The 21,854-nt window shown below is 39.6% G+C and overlaps 1 protein-coding gene across 13 annotated transcripts in view; it reads left to right on the plus strand.

Annotated features, from left to right (window-relative positions):
• PLEKHA5 (pleckstrin homology domain containing A5) overlaps positions 1–10,645 on the plus strand; it is a 159,170-nt gene extending 148,525 nt beyond the window's left edge. For 10 of the 13 annotated variants that reach the window (XM_036401778.1, XM_036401783.1, XM_036401780.1 and 7 more), the window contains 5 exons: positions 1,005–1,163; positions 2,424–2,545; positions 3,340–3,488; positions 4,609–4,713; positions 7,703–10,645. In XM_036401778.1, the coding sequence (XP_036257671.1) occupies positions 1,005–1,163; positions 2,424–2,545; positions 3,340–3,488; positions 4,609–4,703 (525 nt within the window). In that variant the 3' untranslated portion in view covers positions 4,704–4,713; positions 7,703–10,645. The remainder of the gene's footprint in view (positions 1–1,004; positions 1,164–2,423; positions 2,546–3,339; positions 3,489–4,608; positions 4,714–7,702) is intronic. The other 3 variants (XM_054515004.1, XM_036401779.2, XM_036401781.2) reach the window with 1 other exon arrangement.
• The last annotated feature ends 11,209 nt before the right edge of the window (positions 10,646–21,854 follow it).

Genomic DNA, 21,854 nt, shown 5'->3' on the forward strand with positions numbered 1-21,854 from the left:
CTATTGATTTTTAGAAAAATGGTGCAATGGCATTAACTGCTGGAAGTCTTTTTGACTGTGGTTTGGTTATTTAAGAATTGGAGTGGGAAGAGGATTTTATAAATGGCCTGCTGTGTAATTTTGAAGTGATTACCATAATCCAAAAGGAAGTTGCTTCACAACTGTTGTTAGGACGAGCAGATGATAAGGGGAGCATACTTTAATTCAGGAGAGCAGAGACTGATTTATGAACTGACTTAGGTGGAATTTCCTCTTAATAGGGTGCATGTGTTAGATCACAGGAGTTCAGCCTCGAGATTTACTGCTTCCATGGCTCCTATTTTTCTCAGCTCCAGTTCTCAGATGATCCTCCCTTCAGCTCTGCCAGTATCATGTTCACAGTTCACAATCTTGAGTCACCTCTACCATCCTTCCTCAAAATTTTTATATCAACTTATTCTCTGTGCAATGGATTAATTTTTTTTAAAGAAATAATTAATATCCTCTGCCATTATCAGATACTGTGTTGTCCTCTATTAAATCAGTTCACACCACAGGCTTGGAGTATACCCAAGATAATTGGAGGAAGTGCATGCAGGTGCACTGAGAATTTTGTGCTGAAAGCAGATTTTTATCGATTTTTGTTCTTAAACCAGAAAAAAGCTATTTTATAAAAAGAGCAGTGCTTATGAATGCAAGTAAGAATGCTGCTGAGCTGATTTGTGACTGAGCTAATTATGAATGAAATTTCAGAAGATAAGGGTGACATTGAAATGCTGGAGAGGAAGGTGGGGCAGAAAGTACAATAATCCTGCAGACAAAGAAATGTTAGGCTGAACTGTTTTGAAAGGTACAAAAATGAGAAAATTCCAAGTCCCTAATGATTTCCATTTTCTTTATTACAATCTATGCTTAAGGTTTTTCCAAGTTTTTTTTTTTTTTGTAATCAATCAGAGGGCAGCAGAAGGCTCAGAACTGTGATAACTTTTGTAACAATACGTCCATGTACCAATTTTATTCCTCAGAATCGGAAAAAGGATGATACAGTGTTTGGTAACATGAAGGAGTTTGACAGCACCAGCAGAGAAAATAATTTGAAACAAAATAATGGAAGTCCTGGAGAGGAAATAGCACAACCAAAAAATGGTGGAGATCCAGAACATAATTCAAGTTTTACTAAAGAGGTACAGAACTATTCCTTATTAAACTGTTCAATGACATAATTCAAGTTTTACTAAAGAGGTACAGAACTATTCCTTATTAAACTGTTCATCAGCTTATCTTGCAGTAACAAACTATTTTGAGACACACATACCAGAGGATGGGAAAGTGAGCCAGTTCCTTTTGCTTGGAAGATAAAGACTTCTTGTTAAAAATACAATATTCTATAGAGAATCACAAAATTCAATGGGATCTGTCTATAGCTGAGACATTGAATTTTCTTGTATGTGGTCTTTAAATAATAATAATCATTGACATACTCACTGCTTAGGCTACCCCAGTGGAATTTTTGATAGCCATTTACTGTTCCTGAATTTTGTTTAGTTGGCTGTAGTGCATCAAATAGTTTATAGAAAGCAGAATAAAGCTGACACAACAAATTATACATGGAAGCAGGCAGTACCTATACTTATACTTTTCATTCCTTTGATTTCTGCCCTGAAATAGTTTGAAACACACGTGGCAGGGAATTACCTTGATGTTTGTGGTACTGAAGTTCCCTTAACACTCAGCAAAACCAGACTGACTGTGAAGAATGGGTTACTAGAATTGCTCCTACATAATCATACCCTGTTTATAGTTTAATTTCTTTTTTAAGTATTGTGTAGAGGTTTTTTCTTCTTCTATATTCATATTCCTCAGTTAATCCTTCTTTTCTTTATTCATCCTTTTGTTTTTGTATTTTATATTTAGTTTTTTAAATATATACACATCTGATGGAGAATGGTATAAAATCAAATAACTAATTTCTATTGTTATCTATTGGGAACACTTCCTTATTGAGAGATTGTTGCTTTGTTGAATATTACAACTATTTCAAAAGGAAAGTTATGTAATACACTCAAATTGTTTCTATGTGATCAGACCTTAAGAGCAGCATTCAGTCTTATCAACAAAATATTGCAGCATCTGGGATTTTTGTTGGCATCATGAAGAGAGGGATAGCATGAAAAAACAGGCAGGCTGCAATCCAAAGAGCTCAGGGAAGTTCTGGAAGTTATTAAGGCAAGGCCTGCCCCTGGCCTCTGGTAGAAATTTTAGGATAACTCTATTAACCTGCAAGGTATTGATAAAAATTTCTTAAGTTATGTAATTCTGCGTTACTAAGTATACATGATGGCAAAATTTGTCTGTTAATAAAACTGTTTCCTGGTACTGTATTTCTTATCTGCCACTCAGTGTGTGTTACAGCTTTTTGTTTCATGATTTCAATTTTTTTATAGCTGTCAAAAACTGATGATCTTTTATCAGATACACATGTTGTATCTGACTCAAAAGAAGGGAGTAATGAAGAGAAAGCAGAAAAGAAAAATAAATTGGAAGAAACACATGATGGTGATATAAGGTAAAAATCAAACAAGATGTTCAGAGGCTATTTTAAACTTGCATGCTGTATTTATTAACTGAATGGACCAAGCAATTGCCATAAAAACTGAAAAGTTTTATTTCTATGGTTTTGAGCGGTTTATATATAGGGAAATCTAGTGAGAGGCTTGACTCTGCTGCAGGGGTTCAGTCAGAGTTGATGACTTGGAGGGTGAAGCAGTGTTTATTTTCAGGTGTTGTCCCAGTTATAAACAGAATGCATTCATAATCCTTGTCTTGGCCTCCGAAATGTGTTTAATAATGTCACTTCAAGCTTTGTGTCAGTTTATTATGAACGCTCCAGACAGTGCTTCCATAGCATGCTCTTTATTGCTGATTAATTTAGGAGCAAACTAAACATCTTATTCTACATCTCCTGCTTCATTTCTTCCCTCACTGCTTTGCAGGGTTGCAGAATTAGAGGGATATTATATCTTGGATATTTCTCTCTCACAATTCATGGTTTTGGTGTAAGTTGCACTGCAGGTCCTAAGTGAGATCTCACTTTAGGTCATGACTTTGTCACAGGACCCTGCAGCAGTAGGAAACTGCATGAGTGCAGAAAGGAAAGGAATTAAATCCTAGGTGCTTTTTTAAAAGTGTAACTACACAAAGTAGAAAGGTTTCAAAATGCCTGCTTAATTTATGCTACCCAGACTTGCAAGTTGCAACTTTTTTCTATTAACAGGAGAAAATTAAATTATAGCTCCTATACTTAGTGGTTAACACCTGAAATTAAGTTAGAGCAGGTTCTAAATGCTGTGCTTTTTTAAGCAGCTTGCAGAGTGTGACCACAGTTGCAAACCACAAACCCAAAAGCAGCTCAGAAGAAAGTGAAATACTCAGTGTTCAAGAACAAGAAGGGATTGTGTCTTCATTTGAATTAGCAGCACAGTCTTCAAAAGGAAATCAAGCAGCAGCAGGTATGGAAAAGAGTTTGACTGAAGCACAACTTATCCAGTACCTATGTAAAACTTTATTTCATTTTCATTGTGTCTTTTGATGCTCTGAAACCCTTGTGAATTGAAAATGCTGAGCTAGTCTACATTGAAGTGTACAGTTTTATAATGCACAGAAAAATAGTTTCCCAGTGGGCAGCTACAGAAACTCCATTTTTCTGAGGTTTTAATATAGCTTTTATAGTTGCTAATTCAGGGATTTAAATAACTGTTGCCAGAAATTGAGTCATGCTGTAGTTGCTGGTTGGAGCAAATCCTTCCTTTTTCATCTCAGTCCCGGGTATATGTAGACTTTTTACCAGTGCTCCCTGCTGCTGGGTGACCTTAAATATGCCCAAAATTGTGGAATTATTGACAGTTTCCAGTGTTTTAAAATAGCAAGTAAGAGACCCCAGTTTGGCCATGTTTTAGGAGTAAGAAAGATGAAGCAAACAGAAAACAGCACCTGACTGGTACAATGACTAGTGGTGGCCTATTCTGCCACCAGAAAAGAAAAGAGTGGAATAAAGCAAAACTGTGTGCAAAGAAGGAAAAAAAAGGGAGGAGTGAGTAGGGAAGGAGGAAGGGAGAAGATAGAATTCAAGACATTATTTGCTGATGGGAATGGTTAAGAAAGCCAAATGGTTCAACTTATGGATATAAAAGGTGATCTGGACCTTTGTAGTGCAGTCAGCAATCCTTTCTGTGACTTGATAATCAAAACCAGAACTTGTCTGTGCATTTTGCACTGCTCAGCAGAATGAGAAAGCTTAGTTCATCTGAGCTGGGATATGAAGGTGGGTCTGGGCCTATCCCAACTACTTAAATTTCGCTTTCCCCCCCCCCCCCCTCTTTCTTGGCAACATAAAACATCAGCATTCCTGTGTTTGCTATTCTACTAGTTATTTCTAAGCCTGATTAAGGATCAGCTGTGCTCTCCCTTGAAGCTGTGCTTTTTGTGCTGATCAGATTTTAAGCCTTTAACTTGTGTAGCTTTCATTGATTTCTTATATTTGCTGTGGCTCAAAATGGTGCTTTTTCAAGCTGATCTTTATTATGGCTTCTGTAACTTGTACTCTTCTTTCTTTTGCTGTATGACTGGCAGTGAAAAGTTTGCCTTCCTCACCAGAATCGTCCTTGTCACCAGCTCCATCCACACAGACCCAGCTGACAGAGGGATCCCATTTCATGTGTGTATAGTTACAGACAAGTAGGTGCTTGCTTTCCCACTTCTCCTCTTCCTTCTATTCTTCCAGGTTATTTGTGTGCTGTTATTTTTGGGAGAAACGTCTGATACTCAGCAAGACAGGGTTACCTGCAGTGTTGAGTATAAATGAGCCAGAAAACAAATAAATTTGTGTATTGATTTGCTTGCAAGGAGTGCATTCTCTGTCCAGCTACAAAGAGAAAGGGCTAATTGGTTTATCAAGGGCTCATTGGTTTATCAGGCATGTTCTCCATAGCTGGCAGGTTAATAGCCTTGGAAATAACAGCCTGAGCTGCTCCAAACCAGGGAGTTAAGGCGTGAGCATCACTGCACAGGTGCAGATGAGTCCTGATGCTTCAGCCATGGGCAAAATGGGCAACCAGAGCTCAGAGCTGGGGATGCCCAGGATGGAATGGGTAATGGCCTGAAGAATTCATGGCTTAAGACATAGAAACAGCAATTATAAAACTTTTATTTCCTTCTTTCTATAGAGAAAGCCCCACACAGCTGCTCTTTCCTGCCATAGTGGGTGATTGCTTCTCGGAATCAAGTTAGAAAGCATGAGTTAGGCTAGATTTACATTTTTCTACCTGTTCCTACCATTTAATAAATGGCAATGGAAATATAAAGTGTGTATTTGTTTGGGCAAGTGTTTAACAAAATTAGTAGGATATCAGTGTCAATGCTTCAACACTTTACCAGCATTTAAATCAATCCACATTTCTTTGTTGTCAGGAAGTGTTTGTTTAAATGAGCATTCTGCTAAAAGAATGAGCTTTGCTTCAATGGCAATGTTAAATGTAACTTAAGAAAGCTTTAAAATCAAGAACAATTTAAAAATGAGACATTTTCAGTCATTTAGCATGAGGAGATCTGAAAATGCGTTTTTGTAAATTTCCTGTCTCGGTCTCAATTGCCAAGGTTTCATTTTAGCAAACTTAGACTTATTAGTCAGCCCAGAGACCTTTCTAATGTGAACTAAGGGCAAGAAACTATTTATACTCCTCAAAAAAAATTAATATTATTAAAATATTTTCTCATTTTGAGAAAGTGGAAAATGCCATCTTTACACTCAGTCCTGACACTGCTCCTGCCTTCCTGATGGGTGTGGTCTGCCATGATTAGATTAAGCTTGAATTTTCGTACTTTTATTCAAAAGGTTTATTACAGAACTATTAAAAAAAAAGAGTGGGACTTTCCTTCTGGAAATACTGATTTGTGTTAATGCTTTTCATGTTCATTGTATAAATATATTTATAGTATATATAAATATGTTTATAAATAAATGTATATATTTATAAATATATAAAATATACACACATTTATCATACATCTCTTTTTTAAATAGGACAAACATTCCCCCATCACTGAATTTTGGGTCAGTAATGAAAGTGAAACTGCCACTGCTGGATTCTGTCTGTAGGAACAGGACACCTGTCAGGAAGGGGGGAGCAACCAGAAATCTGTCACCAATTGCATTAAGCTGCTCTCAGCTCAGAAGATCAGATCAGGAAATTCATTTCCTTTAGGATTTATGCTAAATAAAATAGAAATTAGTAGGAAAAGGCTTGGCCCCCCTTGGTGAGGTGTATCCCCACAGCCAGTTCTGCAGGTGAAGCATTCCTGTGATCAGGACACCTCTACCCTCAAAAGCCCATTAAGACAGGCTATTACCTCCTTATTACCTAAAGAGGCTTTAATTGCTTTAATTTTCTGACAGAATGGTCCAGCTAGAATGGCACTTGTCAGTCTGACTCCCTGCTTCACATGCCACACCCTGATGGAGAAATGATCCCAGAACTTCAGCCACATCCCCTGTGGCTGTTCAGTGTTTGGGTTGAGCTGGGGAAAGCTCTTAGCTGGGTGCACCTGCATTCCACAGGGGTGCACCTGATGCCTCTGTAGGTTGTTTCCTTGGAATTCCAAAGCAAATTTGTGCCATGAGCTGGGTTTAGCATACAGAGGAGATGGATGGAGCACAGTGCTTACTGGCCTTTACCTCCTGGGGCTGTGGTTCCAGTATTCCAGTGCTTTGCTGAGAGATTTTGGCACATCTTTTAACACACAGGAATTCAGCATCCCTCATTTTCAAGAAGTCTTAAGTGGTAAAGGGAACTTCCAGGCTGTAGGATCAGCCCTGGTCATATGCAACCAAATTTTTCAGGCAACATCTGGAAAATGTATAGTGGATTTCAGGGAATGAAGAGGTAATACCTGTATTTGGCTTTTACAGTCAATTAGAAAAATGATACTCTTGGCACGATGCCAGGGGAATTTGCCATAGGAAATTGGTGGCACAGGATATTGTAGGACTGAGAAACCCCTTAACACAAGGCTCCTTTTTTATCACAGCCCTTATTCTGCAGAGACAAATCTCTGTCTGTACCACCAGCCCTGTTAGATTTTAAGCATTACATTTGCACTGAGTAATGGGGAGATAATGAAATTTTATGCGGCACCTGGGTTCAAAGCTCAGGAATATTTTTACCAATGAACTGTTAAAAGTTATGTATAGAAGTCCTTGCAGCAATTACCAAAATACAGCAAGCTCTGGGTAGAGCATTTGAACAATACTGCCAGTGCAGTGTAGCAACTCAATAATTCTGCACCCCTCTTCAAAATGTGCCTTGCATTTCCAAGACTAGTTAGGTTCTTTGCTGTTATTACTGGTTTTAGGTGAAGAGCATTTGGAGGTGACCATGAGTAACAGGATAAAACTCTCAGAGTAAACAGACTTTCATTCAAAGTGGTGTAAATTAAAAAAAAAAAACAAACTTGGCTTTGCTTCTTTCTGTTGAAATATCTTGACAGCAGAATTATTCATCAGGAAAACAGATTTTGGAAGCAACTGATTTCTAAGATATTTTATTATGTTCTACACCTGCATTACTACATTGAGGTCAGGAGTTCTTTGCTGTGTTTAATCCCCTGAGTTCTTTAGATGATACTCTGTTGCTAAAATAGAGTAACTTAATCTGTGTCTGTCTTCCAGCACTAACGGCTTCTGTTGAAAAAATTCATGCCTGAGATGTATGGACCTGACCTATGAAAATATGAGAAGATATTGTACAGTATATTTTAAATCTATGAAATTCATAGTTCTGATGCTTTTGGCCACAGAGCATCATTTTATCACTTCCTGGAAAATGTTTACTCCAAGAGAGCTTTAAATGGCCCACATGTACACTCAACAACCTTCAGATTGTTCTCCTGATACCAGCTTGCTGCTATGATTTCTGTGCACATAAAACAAAGGCTCTTTTTAATGTGCAGCCTACAGTCAGAACTTTATTTGCTATTCTTCAGAATTTAATGTTCTTTTAATGATGGATCATATAAGTTTAATTTTTCTGCTTCTTTTAGATGCATAACTCGGTTAATTTTACATATCACCACTAAACCTTGTTTTACACTTTTTCAACATTACAATTTATTGTTTTAACAATTTATTTGTAAAATTTTTATATATATATACATATAGATATATTTAAAATGTGCCATTTTTATTATTGCTTAGTAAGAGATGTCCTGTTTCTGCTGTAATGATTTCTTGGTCAGGTTGCAATGTCAGCAGTTACTGCCACACTTCTGTCAACATAGACATTAATGTTAGTGGTTCCTTTTTCTTGACTAAAATGGAGTGTAGGTATTTTGAGGTACTGGGCTTTTCCTTGATGGGGTTGGGGTGTGTACAGCAATAAGCAGGTTTTCAATCCAGTACTTAGTTTGTGTACAAATGTAATTATGTTCATTGTGTATATATTATACAATGAGCACATACGATGTAAGTATGAGAAGCCACTTATTATTGTTCAAATACGAATGTTCATATCCCATTTCTTTTATATCATATTAAATAAATGTTGATGTTCTTAAGGACTTGTATGGTTAGTATTTCTTCCAGCAAACAGATGTCACACTGTGTTCCACCTTTTGATGTGGGGAATGCAACAATTCCTACCCCACTGGCAACATCACCTGTCAACCAGAGTAGCAGTGACAGACTCTTAAAGAGATTCCAGTCTTCCTCTTCAGGAAAGAATTAAGGCTGCAACACAGAACAAAACAGACAACCTGAGACTGAGATGCAAGAAATACAGGTTCAGCTCCTGGCTCTCCCAGACTTGTGTTGTGATACTGGAATAATCACTTAGTCATTCTGCTCTTCCATTCCCTGCCTGTTTACACGGGAGGTAATAGCCTGTCTTAGTGGGGTGTGGTGAGCAGTAATTCAATATTTGCAAACGCTGATTGCCAAGTTCACTGGGGTTAAGGAGAGAAGTGTGATGATTCCTGGAGGCTTTGGCATCTGCATAGCATCTTCCAGAAACTGAAAGAAAACCTGAAATAATCTGTCACAGTGTTGTCACACTACAGATGTTACCAGCTTCGCTGTTCCGTCTCTCACAGCTGCCTGAATTTGCCTGAGACAAAACAGGGTTAGAAAAGAACTAAGAAAACAAAAATATTTCAGGGAAAGCTTTTGAATCTTAGGATGTAAAGCTAAGGAATCATTTGCAGGTTCAGGCAGCTGCTGTGTGCTTCAGTGCATGTGTGTGCCATAAGTGGTAAGGCAAGTTTCACAGGAAGGCAGCTGCCAGCCCCTGTTGTACTTTTTTTTTAATCATACAAATCATATCCCGATCAAGTTAATATTACTGTTCTAGAAGCTTTATAATTCATTGTGCTTTTCCATAGAGGAGTGCCTGATAATGTCTCACAGTTTGAAATTACTTTACCATTGCCCCTCTACCTAGGTAATTTTTGTTTGTTGGAGTCTTCTGGCACTCCCAGCTCTGCTGCCAGTTCTTCCTGGTGCTCTTTCCCACAAAGATACAGAGTATGTTGTCTGGCTACCTGTTGTTCTGCCTTTTTCTGTGAAAAGTTAAAAAACCAGAGATCAGAATTCAGCAGCAGAGCCTGGAGGGGTCACAGTGGAAGAGGTGGCTGAAGGAAGGATGAATGATGATGCAGGCAGCATCAAGCTGAAAAGTTACCACATCACCCTCTTTTTTTGGAACAGCAGCCCCAAACTAGTGCGTCCTTCCACCCAAAAGACAGCAAAGAAGAGGAATGTGATTTTATTGCACAACCAGCCAAGCTTAAGTGTTCAGTGGAACACCTGAGGCAAAGCAGATAGGACACACCCTGTTCTCTCCCTAACCCTTCTCAAGAGAGCTGTTTGCTCTCAAGTTTTGCAATCTCTTTCTGCCCTTGCTGCCAAGAAAAGAATTGCAACCAATGAAGGAAAGAATGACTAAGTGATTTTTGGACATTTATAGATGTTGCCTGTGTCTAAAGCAGTTGTTGGTTTGGTATATCTGCAAGGAACATGTAGTTTGTAATGGAGCTGGGCAAGGGGGGGAGAATGAGCAAGTTTTGCTGATAGAACTATTGGCAAAGACAGCAAAGGTGAATGATGCAGGAATGCAGTAATGATCATAGACGATAATTTCACTTCCTGTGGGCATTTGCTGCAAAGACTTGGAGTTTCATTGGGTGCTCTATTTTTTTGTCTTATGGAGAAAAATAATAATAAATGTATGGCTTTGTGTTATCACAGAGCATCTACTGTTTCTTACCTCATCAGAATAACTCATCCCAGTGATCATACTCCTGAGATATAGAAATATCAGAATACTGATATGGTCAGCCTTCAAACATCTATTTTAAGTTTGTATCTAGGATATTTTTATATTTCTGACTGATTGCTTTATTGGCTATTGCACTGACACTTGTATATATCAAACGTGCTTTTTTTTTCAAAAGCAAGAGTCCTTAGGAATAATGCAACACATTCTCTACAGATGTTCATGCTTTTCAGAACCAATTACATCTATTTTTGTCTTTTGTTCACCATTTGCATTGTTCCAAGGCTACTAGAGAATGTGAATCTTTAAAGTCTCTTAATAAAGTGACATTACTCAAAAAGTTATAGTTGGTGTCTTGGCAGTTTTTGTATGTTGTGGACTGGCTCAAAGGGAAAGACCTCACCAGGCAGCTGAAACCCAAACCTTGTTATGTTATCACTGAGGTGGAAAAAGTAGTTCTCAGTTCACATTTCCTCAGAAATATGCATCATAAAATGAATCCAATAAGGTTCTGTTTTCAGGAAATCAGAAAAAAAACCTTGCACCTTTCAATCTAAATCACATTAATTGGACAGTCTGTGACAGAATTCTTATCCACCCCATCGGATCCACTGGATGTAGCAGGAGTGCATACATGAAAAACATTAATGAATTACACTGTCAGTAACAGATTTATTAAGCTCTCTAGGACTTAGACTAGTGGATTAAGTTGTACCCTGGGTGAGCAAAGTAGCAGAATAGAAGACCTTTAATCAGTGGTGCTGTTGGATTAGTCTTACTTCAAACTTTTCATTATATTTTAAAGATAAGGTGGAGGGGTTTTATTTTTCTTTTTCTAATAAACCATAAGTAGTACTCATTCAGATCTCAGAAATGGCTCATCATGTCTTTTCTACACAGTACTATTTTATCCCTGTGATCCTGGATTGTTCTATAATTATTTTCTGAAGTTTTTCCAGGGTAGTTAAATCTTACATCAGTTTGAATCCTAAGTTAAAACATTATTTTCTGTCGTTTCGAAAGTTGACATTTAAATGGCCAATAAACAAATTGCCTGTACCTGGCATTGATAATATATCTGAAACAATTTCATCTAACTTTTTTAAGGATGCACATGGAGATAACAAAGCAACATCTGGCCTTCATTCTTCTAAAGAACATTATAAATGCTTGCTGGTATATCCTAGGAGCTGTTTGGCTTGTCCATATGGGAACACTGAAGAAGCTGCTACAAAATAAAACAGAATATACTGGTGGCTGCAAACAAATGCCTGACCCAAAAGAAAGGCTAAAAGCAGCTGCTTTCTGAACTTGTCATGCACAACTGATTACCCAGCTGTTACAGATGTGTCAGCATTCAAATGTTACTTGTGGAATGAAGATTTTAGTGCTTTTTTGTGGTGTTCCTTCATTCTGTGGTATACCAAAGAAAATGTTTTTAAGGTCTGTCTAAATATTATCTGGCTGGTGTGGTGAAACTGCAGGCAACTCTTAATTGCAGCTCTGGGTAAGTGACATCAGCACAGAGGTTGCCAATTGCCTCGTATGGCAGTCTGGCTAGGGATGTGCTTAAGAACACTTATTTAGGCTGGATTAGGTTCTGTTTGGGATAAAACTAGAAGCAAACAGTGCTGTTTTCAGTGGGCTGCTGTAGAGTATATCTGGACAAAACCAGATGTGGGATCATTAACTTCTTTATTACTGAAACCAAAATGAAAGTAAGGAATTAATTTTTTTCTTTTTGTCAAATACTATCCAGATCCCTGTTCTCTGGAACAGGAATACTTCAAAGTATTTCAGACTAAAAATGGAAACACCCTCTTGCTCTTTTGAAGGTAAAATAAGTACTGTTTAAAAAAAGAAAGAAAAAAAAAAAAGCAGACTTTGCATGTTTAACTTTATATGTAGAACAAGGAAGATTTACTTACAGCCTCAAGGTTTGCTCAATGAAAACTTTCAGGAAAATACCTCATCCTCATGTGCTGTTATCTGCTCTGTGTCAGTGAAGTAAGTGGTGCTGTACTGGACTCTCTTCTGCATCTTTACATCCATCACAGCCCAATTTGTAAAATATTCTCCATTCCTTATCTGGGAGAAAAACTGCCTTTTCCACACCCCAGCTGTCTGTCCCTATGTGAGTAGCTGAATCCAGGCAATCAGTTTCTTGTTTGGAGTGGTGGAAATCTGCAGGTGCTTATCATCCTGAAAGATTGAGTCAAAGCATGCAATGAGAGACACCCAAGATTCCCAAGTAACTTGCATGTAAATTTTCTTTATTTTCAGCAGTGGAGTCTATTTAGAAAAAAACTTTTTTCTAAGTAATAGTCACCTTACTAGAAATAAAATAATTAGGTATATAAACAAACACCTAAGAATTTGTTTGAGAAAATTATCATTAATTGACAGTACATTTCAAAGAAATTGGGGGGGGGGAAAGACTGCAAAAATTCAGCAACTCATCTCATAAATCACTTCTTTACAATGTGAATTTCTGGTGAGTCTTGACACTGATTACACATGTAAGTTGAGTGCTTCATACTGTGCAACTTTCTTCTTGGTAAAGTCCCAAGTCAGCAAGAACATGGAGGCTGTTTCAGATGTTTTAGCTTTAAACACGAGTTATTTTTTATTTACTTTTTTCTTTTTTTAGTATGCTCATCTGCCAGTCTAGGAAACAGCTGTTAATGGCTGTTGGGTTTACTCTTTTTATACACTGAAATGCTCATATCTAGACAGAGGGGAAAAAAGCTGAACTTTCTGATGAATGTTTCCTGATGTTATTTTGTGTTTGGTTTTTGGCTACCTGGAGAATATCTCAGAGAGTTTGCACATGCAAGGGCTGGTACTGCAAGGAAGCCAGTTTGTAGGAGTCAGGTCTAGCAGGAGGTGTCATTTTGTGAGCAGGGAAATTGCCTGGAAACCAAAATCACCTTTGAATAACATTCCTGGCTGTTTTCTTAGCTTGTGCCAACAGACCTATAATTTTTGTAACTACTGCTTCTAGTATATTGTGCCTACAAATAATAAATATTTTTAATAAAGACAAAGTGCCCGGATAATGTGTGAAATCCTGACCACTATTTACAAGGTAGCAGCTACAAATTAACCAACCAGCCTCAGCCATTTTGGAGACTGCCTTAGTGAAGAGGAATTAAGTAATATTCAAGGACTACAACCCTGGGAAAACCACGCTTGCTTATATAAGCTGATTTGGGGGTATAACTACTCTGACCTCACAGCTTTTTATTTTAAAACTTTTATTTCATGATCTTAAAGCTATTGCATTCTGTGTGATCAGCTAAATATAACCTAGCTAAGCTCCACTTCATTTCCATCATCCAGATTTCAGGATAAGGGAGAACAGAGGTCGTGACATTTTGATCATTTTGCCTCATTAAAATCTTGTGGACCCCAAGGAGCACAGCTGGGTCATGTTTGTAAGAAGTGGGACTCTAAAGCCTTGCTTTGAGCCGTGCCTGTTTCACAGGAGTGCTTCCCATCCACCCTCCCCTGGCTGCCTGTTCCCAGGCTGGAGCACTGCACTTATTTCACCTGCAAACAGAAATCCCTGACTTTTATAACATTTTCAGGCAATTAATCAGAGGCGGTGTGTGAATTCTAAGGTCTCTACAGCTGATAGCTCCAAACTCTTAAGGGGATGCGAGTGCTCGGGAGTGAATCCTCGTTAAAGCTTTAGCGCTGCAGACTCTCCAGCGATTCCCAAACCCTTGGGTGCTGTACCTGCGTCTCTGAACAAAAAACCGGATTGCTGTGCACTTCAATGGGTGGCTGCCTCCAACAACTGCTGAAGGAGCTGTACATTTTCTACTTTTTGTAGATTGTAGATGCAGGCTGCCCAGCAGGCTGGATTGGTGTTTTGGAAAGCGCTGCTGGCGATCAGTATCCCTGCAGGAGGAGGCTTTCCCTCCCTTTCTCCTGCAGCTGGCCGAGGGCACGGCTGCAAAAACACCCTCATTACCTGTTGGCCTGGATGCAGGAGCTGCCAAGCTTCCTTCCAGTGCCTGCCCTGGGCACAGAAGCTGTGTTAGGAGGGGAAGCAGGAGTTGAAGGGATGTTTTCAGTCCAAGTTCAAGAGCTCACCCAGAAGGACCCCGGCAGAGCAAAGTTAGCCCCGCTGCAGCTGCTGCTGCTGCTTCTTTCCCTCCCTTTCCCCCTCTGCCCGGCCCTTTGTCCTCTCGGCGTGGTTGCCATTGTGTGGGAGTTTTGGGGGATGAAAGCGAGCGATCGCTGATGGGTGACATGATAGTGCTTTAAATGGGAATGCAGATTGCTCCGGTACCACGCGATGGAGCGAGGCGGACAAAGCCAGCGGCGGCAGCACAATGGGCTTAGGGTGATGGCCATGGCCAGAAGTGACTGACAAAAGGAACAAATACCACGATGGGTTTAAAAAAAATGTCTAGGACTGTCTGGAGATTTCTCAGAAGCTCTGTAACTGTGCAAGCTGCCCAGATGTGGCGGGCTGCAGCTGACCTGTCATCTCAGGAATATTTAGTATCCCTCTCCCTTCCTTCTGGGAATCTGGGTGCCGAGCACGCGCAGGAAATCGGGGATTACAAACTTGTCTGAACTTTTCACTGCCAGACATTAACATGCGGATGCAGCAGCCTGTATGTAAATGATGTTATCTGAGCTGTTTTATGCATGTGTTTCCAGGATAAGAAAGGAGATTATTTCATTGTGTGAACTAATTACCTGTGAAGAAAAAAATTAGAGCCCTTTTAATGTTAATGCCAGGCTGTATTTTTATTAACCTTGCTACTCAGTGATGCAGTGTTGTGTGTTTATTGTGCATTTTCAAATGTTAAGGACTTGATCCTTTAACCTAAATGAAAGAAGTTCTTGATAGGACCTTGCATAAACAGGTTTCGTTGCAAGGTTGCAGCCACATCTCAGAGCCTTCCTTTGCCTATAAAATGGAGTTGCTTCACCAAATGGAAAGACAAAGTGATTTCTAAATATCGTGATGTTGCTGCTTAATGGTGCACAGCAACAATTAAAGATAAAAAGGGAACAAAGGTATTACACTGGAACTGCAAGACAAATTACTGCAAAACAGAGAAAATGTGTTCTTGGCCTAACCTGCAGTTGCAAATAACCAGGGCAACAGAATTAGTGTTGATGCAGCAGATCTGGGCCCAGATGGGAACAGCCCTTTTGGTTTCAGGTGAACACATTGCATGATTTAAAGTTAAACACGCTCACACTGCAATCATTATGATACAGGAGAGAATTTGTGTGAGAATCTGATCTCTTGTGGTTCATACATCTCAGATGAAATTCTGCATGTTGCTTATTAATAGTATAATTAGATCAGGGAAGAGGGGAGTAACTTTTAAATGCTTCGTGTTTCAATATTTATATGGCTTTTAAACCAGCATTTATTTTGTCATACTTTGTTAAGCGTGATATAAGCTGAGTTGTTGAGATTTTACTGTAGAACATCAGCTGATGAGAATATGCTGCATGTAATGGAAAAGAATATGCATGCAGTGTGCCAAAAGGAGTTACCATAGTGCAGTGCAGGTGGTGGACTGAGATCACTTACTGCAATATAAGAAAGTCCCAAAATCTGACTGCATTCATATCCAAAAGACCTCCAAAATATGAACTGTTATAAAAAATCTGAAACACAAGTGGTTCATGGACATTGGTCCAGCACTTAATTTATGTTTTATTGAGGATGGTGAGGAGAATGTAAAGTCCCATTTTAAACTGGCTGCTTTGCTTCCTCTCTACATGAAACTTGGACTTGAGAAACTGGGATGTGAACGTGTCTGAGGAACTTTTGTGTAAGATCAGGTCCTCAAGATAGCAGGGAGAACAGAAACCATGGCCTGAAGTGGTGCCAAAGGATTTTCCTTGGAAGAAACAAGGCAGAAGTAGGTCATGGCTCTCTACAGAGCTGATACCTTAATGCTTTCAGTGCCTGAGTTACACTTTAGAATACATCCCTCTTTGTTGTACCTCTTATGCACTAGCACAACCTAAATCAAATAGCTTTCTCAATTTAAGAGAGCCCAGTTTTATGTAGACATGGACTGTAAGATTCACCACATTTAAAATCATCTCTTTTTCACCTTGCTCTGAAAAGTCTCCTTATTTTCCAGGCTCTAAATAGCTAAGTCTGCTTTTCACTGAGATGAAACAAATGCTTAGCATTTCCAAACCCGTACAGAAATTCAACTGCAAATTGATGGTTCTGATAAATTATCCAGTTAAATGCAGTATAAAGCCAAGCTGCTGCTGACAGTATGCCTCTATAGCAACAGCTTGCCAAGAATATATAGTGCCCCTTTTCCTACTAAAACTTCAGTATTATATGAGGTTGTTTTGGGGCACTGATCTGCCTAGAAAACAGGATAGTATTTGTTAGGATAGTATTTGTTTCTTGAATTTGGTTGCATGTGTCACGGGGCAAAAATCATCAAGCACATAATGTTCACCTTGACTGAAAATAAAACCAGTTTTAAAAGACTGACTAGATTCAAAAGCATTATGTCATTAAAAGCCAGGCCCGTCCCTGTTGAGAACACTCCATGTGTGGGTTTAACAGCAGCTTTCACTGGAAGGCTTCAAAGGCAAAGAACTGCACCTCAGAGCAGTGCTGGGAAAGAGACTCTTAAGCATATCCTAACTATGCACAGATTTCTGCATAACAACATGCTAAAATGCTTTGCCCACCCCTATGCAGTCAGCTGTTTGGAGAATCTGGGAGCAGCTGAGCTGGGAATAGAGTTCAGGAGACAGGGATCACTGCTTTGCCTATTAGAGGACATGCAGTGCATCCACAGGGCACAGCATCAGGGCATTGAGCTAATTTAGGATCTACATCTCCCAATTCTGCCATATATTCCAGGCTTCCTGAGAGAGTGGACTTCTGAACTATTGAAATTCTGGCTGATGGAGGGTGGAAATCTGAATACAGTGCAACTTGGGCTCTCCTGTGCAGTAGGGGCCAAGTCCCCACCTCCTAGCAGCCATCAATAATATCAGGATATCAGGATTTGCTGTGGGTTCCTCCAAACTCCTTAGTTGCCCAGCTCTCAGGTTGAGTTTGACAGTCTGGCCCTGCTGAGGTCAATGTGAATTTTGCAATCAATACCAGAGATGCCAAAGTTTCAGACAAAACCTGTAAAATTCCTCTGAGGGCACATCTCTCTGAGCATTTTGTTTGCAATAAAGGTGGCTGCTGCAAGATTGGGTGTAAAGCACTCAATCTCAGTTTTCATTCCATCAGTGATAGCCAGTGGGGGCATAACACAAGTTTCCAAATATTCTCATTTCCCACTGCTTCAAATAAACAGCACCAGAACTCCATCATTATGTGCACAGCCAAAAGGACCTTACCTTCTCTTTCCTTGTCTAAATTATGAGGATCTCACCTGTGCAGCAACCATTTTTTAGTCATTTCTGTAAAATAAAACTCCTCTGGGAATAGAACAGTCCTTGCAGGTCTCCGAAAACTTGTGCTGGTGGTGATTACAGTAAGCACAGCCAGCAGGCTGCCTAACTCAGTGTGAAAAGTGATATATTGACTTGGAGTGGCCAGAGCTGAGCAGGTAACATTCCACCCCTGCACAGGGTATGACCCCAAGGAGCAGATCCTGCCACAGAAATCCTCAGCCTCTTGCCCCAGAGCTACCAGGTGAGCAGCAGAGCACACAGACACGCTGCCCCCTCGCACTGAGGATGCAGGAGTGGCAGGCATGACATCGATGGAGCTGGACTGCAGAATGAGCTGGTGTTTGACTGGGTTTTTTACAGGCTACTGCTGCCTTCAGCATGGCATTTTTGTGGAGAAAGAGAGTGCAGGAAGGCTGGGTGCTGTCCTTGTTAAACCAGAGAGAGAAACAGAAAGCGTGGGGAGTGCTGAAGGGGAAGGAGGGGGGCAGGAGAGATCCGTTCTTGCCAGATTGCAACTGCATTGCAGCTTCAGAGGCCAGGAGTGGGGAAGTTTGCAGAGAAAAACCAGGGAGGTTTGACAAGCAGGCATTCCCCTGGCTCTGTTGTCAGCCTGCAGACAGGCAGCACAGTTCCTTTGGCACAGCATTGCTGCAGTGAGCTGATGAAGATCTTTTCAGTCCCTGGGCTTCCCGGTGCTGTCATGACAACAGCTACTTTCTCGGTCCTGCTGAAACCCCTTTTCACATTCAGTGAATGCCACGCACAGAAAAGTAGGTTGTTCTCATCAGTCTCCCTCTCTCTCTCTCAGATTTGATTGATTGAGAATAGGGAGGGGTGCTGTACTTCTACAAGCTTGGCTTATTTTCCATGAACATGATGGATCCTTCGTCTTACAGGAAAGGTTTGAGGAGTTATGAATAGCAAACGGGGTTTTAATAGCTCAGAAGACAAATACACTATCTGTAATAAACATTTGTCATTAGTGGCAAACGACAATGAAGTCATCCTGCTGGTTTTGTAATTGTTAAATTAGTTTTGATTAATTTGAGTACGACTTCTCTGTTCAGTGAATGCCCAAATAATGGCAATTCACATCTTCAGATGCAATTCTGAACTTTTCTGAAATTCATGTGTTTGCTTGTGCTCAGGACTACCAAATAATAAATTCTATTTAAATTAATTAATTCTGTACATATCTAGCTGTTTGATAAACTTCCCATTACATGATTTTTTTTCTTGTAGCATAAGCAGAGCAGTGGGGAGAGAAGATGAATTGTCCAGGTTGTTAAGGTTTTGGGAAATCTTCTCCAAGCAGTATCTTGCTCAAGGCAGGCCAGAGTGTGTGATAAATGCCTCTCTTAAGGATAACCTCTCTCCCTTAGGTCTCTAGCCTGCCAAGATCTGGCAAAACATATAATCTCACTTGCTTGTCATTTCTAATCTCAGGGGATGTAGCAGGTCCCTAAACTTGGCCAGCTTGGGAATTCTAAATGGAGCCATTCAGGCTGCATCCAGATCTGCCTGCAGGGACTCAGGGCTTGGTCCCAGTCACACAGCCCAACTCAGCTGCTATGGCTCCACCAGGACTCCCTTCCCATCTTTACAAGGCACACTGCAAGGCAGGAGTGGTGTCAATTAGGATTTTCATGCCCACGTAAGGCTGGGGCAAAGCCAGGGTACATGGTGATATTTGGGAACCCAGAAAAATACTGGCTTTGCATATTTAGCAAAGCCTGTGTCTCTGTGTAACATGAGAATAATATCTGAATTTTACAGAATCACAGAAAAGTTAAGGTTGGAAGGCACCTCAGGAGATCATAGAGTCCAAGACCCTGCTCCAAGCAGCAAGAGCTGGAACAGGCTGCTCAGGACCATGTCCAGATGTGGTTTGAATAACTTCACAAACAGCAATGCCACAACCTCTCTGGGCAATCTTTCCCGCTGCTTGAAAGTGAAAAAGTTTCTTCTTACATTTAAATAGGATTAATGTTCTGCATCTCAGTTTGTGACCATTGACTTTTGCCCTTACCAGACACCACTAAGTCTGGCTCCATTTCTTTACTTCCCCTCTCAGATATTTATACCTTGATAAGATCCCCCTGAGCCATCACTTTTTGGGGCTGGACAGTCCCAGCTCTCTCAGCTGCTCCTCATCTGACATGTTCCACTCCCTTCATTATCTTTAGGGCCCCTTGCTGGGGCCACCACAGCATATTCTGGGAAGCTGAGAACTTTGTTTGTTAGGACATGTGTTCACAAGGGTTTGATCTTGGAAAGATAAGAGATTCTTTCAAGAAAAAAGAAAAAAAAAGCACATAAACTTTATAACTAGATTTCTGCAAGGGGATTTTTGTTTAAATTTTATGAAACATTAATTTAAAGAAATCTAAAACCCTTCTATGGAAAACCCATATTCTGCTTACCCCTACAAATTGAAGAAGGGGAGTTTTAAAGTAATCCTAGAACAAGGAAAAGCTGTTGTAAACTTGTACTCCTTCCAAGCTGTGATTTGTATTTAATTAGCATTCAATTAATTATGCATCTCTGTTTGGTTTTAATGGTTACACACCGGTTTTGCAACATGCAAGATCTTGATTACTTCTATGGTTTTTGAAAAGAATTTCCATGTGTGCAAAAAAAAAACCAACTCTGCTCCTGACTTCACATCCATATTTTTAGGGAAAAAAACCAGGATTTACTGCCTAGTGTGCTTGTGCAGAATTGCCCCCTCAGCTGGGATGGCCTCCCCTGGTTTTACTGTGAGGATCTGCACCAAATTTATTTCTGCAGAAAATAAATGGACATCCTGGTGACAACCCTCTACATGTGCTCAGGCACACACCTTCATTTAAAGCTGGAATCCAGTTCTGTTTTGCATAAGAATGTTGAGAAAACCAATTCCCCAAATTAACAGCATGTAAAGACTCTGTAATCTGGAAGCAAATATTTTAATTATCTCTGGCTAAAATGAATCTAAATTACAGCATTTAAGGATGTTGATTCTTCTGAGACTTAAGAATTTTGGCTGCCTTTACTGAAAAAGAGCAAACTGTGCCAAAAAGAAAATATACACAAGGAGGTTTAACATACTTTGGGAGGAAAAGAAATTATTTCTGATAATTTATGTAGATTTTTTAGTCATAAATAAAAATATTGACAATACTGATGACAGAGAAAAGTTGGTATATTTGCTTGTATGGTCCCACATATATTACTGTTTTACTTGTTTATATGATATATTGCATCAGTTATTTAAATTTTCCGCTTGAAAAACTTTCCCAGTAGTTTCAAAGAAAAGCACAATGCACTTTTAGTGTGTACTTATGCAAGTCCCTGGGAGTCACAAAAATTGAGGGACATGGGGTGACAGGATTAATACTCAGCTATACCAGTGCAAATGTACTGAGAGCAGCTTTTATTTCTGAAGCAAATTCTGAGTTCATTCTCAGTGGTATCTATAATAACTAACAAGATATCACAGCTGAATAGTACCTACTTGAAATTCTGTGCTTATATTTCAGGTTTTACAGCAACCTGTAGAGCACATCAATGAACCATATGACAAGGCCTCCTCATGCCTTGAACTCATAGCTTTTTAATCTTTCACTTACAAGAAATTTTCAGGCTGTATTATTTTGCATTTCCTGTTTTCCTTCAATATAATTTGACAACAAATTGAGCATCAATTAGTGTGCATTTTAGAGGTTTCATCTACTTGTAAGGTATCTGATTTCTTTCAAATACATCAGGATATCTGTGGAACATGGCCTTCCTCTCACTGTTGGTGTTTATTGATGGCTTAAAGCAGAGATGCCCTCATCTCCACTGGGCTGGCTGGAGTTTACCACAAGTGCAAATAGAATTAATGTTAGGATGAGCTTTTGGATGAGCTCCAGAATGACAGAATGGGGTTTTCCATTCCTGAAGTAACCCCTGGTTCTTTATGTCACCTTAGCAAGTTTTTAACTTTTTTTGCTCCTCTTTTCCCCATCCCCAGAGAGTTACATTTGACTGAGCTGTCTGGAGTTTTCTGAAGCTTCATGACGTAACAGGAACAGAATGCCATTTTATTTTTTTCCTCCTAGTTACCACTAAAAGCAGTTCCCTGGTCTAGATCATGGCAGG

This window comes from Molothrus ater, chromosome 5, assembly GCF_012460135.2.
Source record: "Molothrus ater isolate BHLD 08-10-18 breed brown headed cowbird chromosome 5, BPBGC_Mater_1.1, whole genome shotgun sequence".
Taxonomy (NCBI): Eukaryota; Metazoa; Chordata; class Aves; order Passeriformes; family Icteridae; genus Molothrus; species Molothrus ater.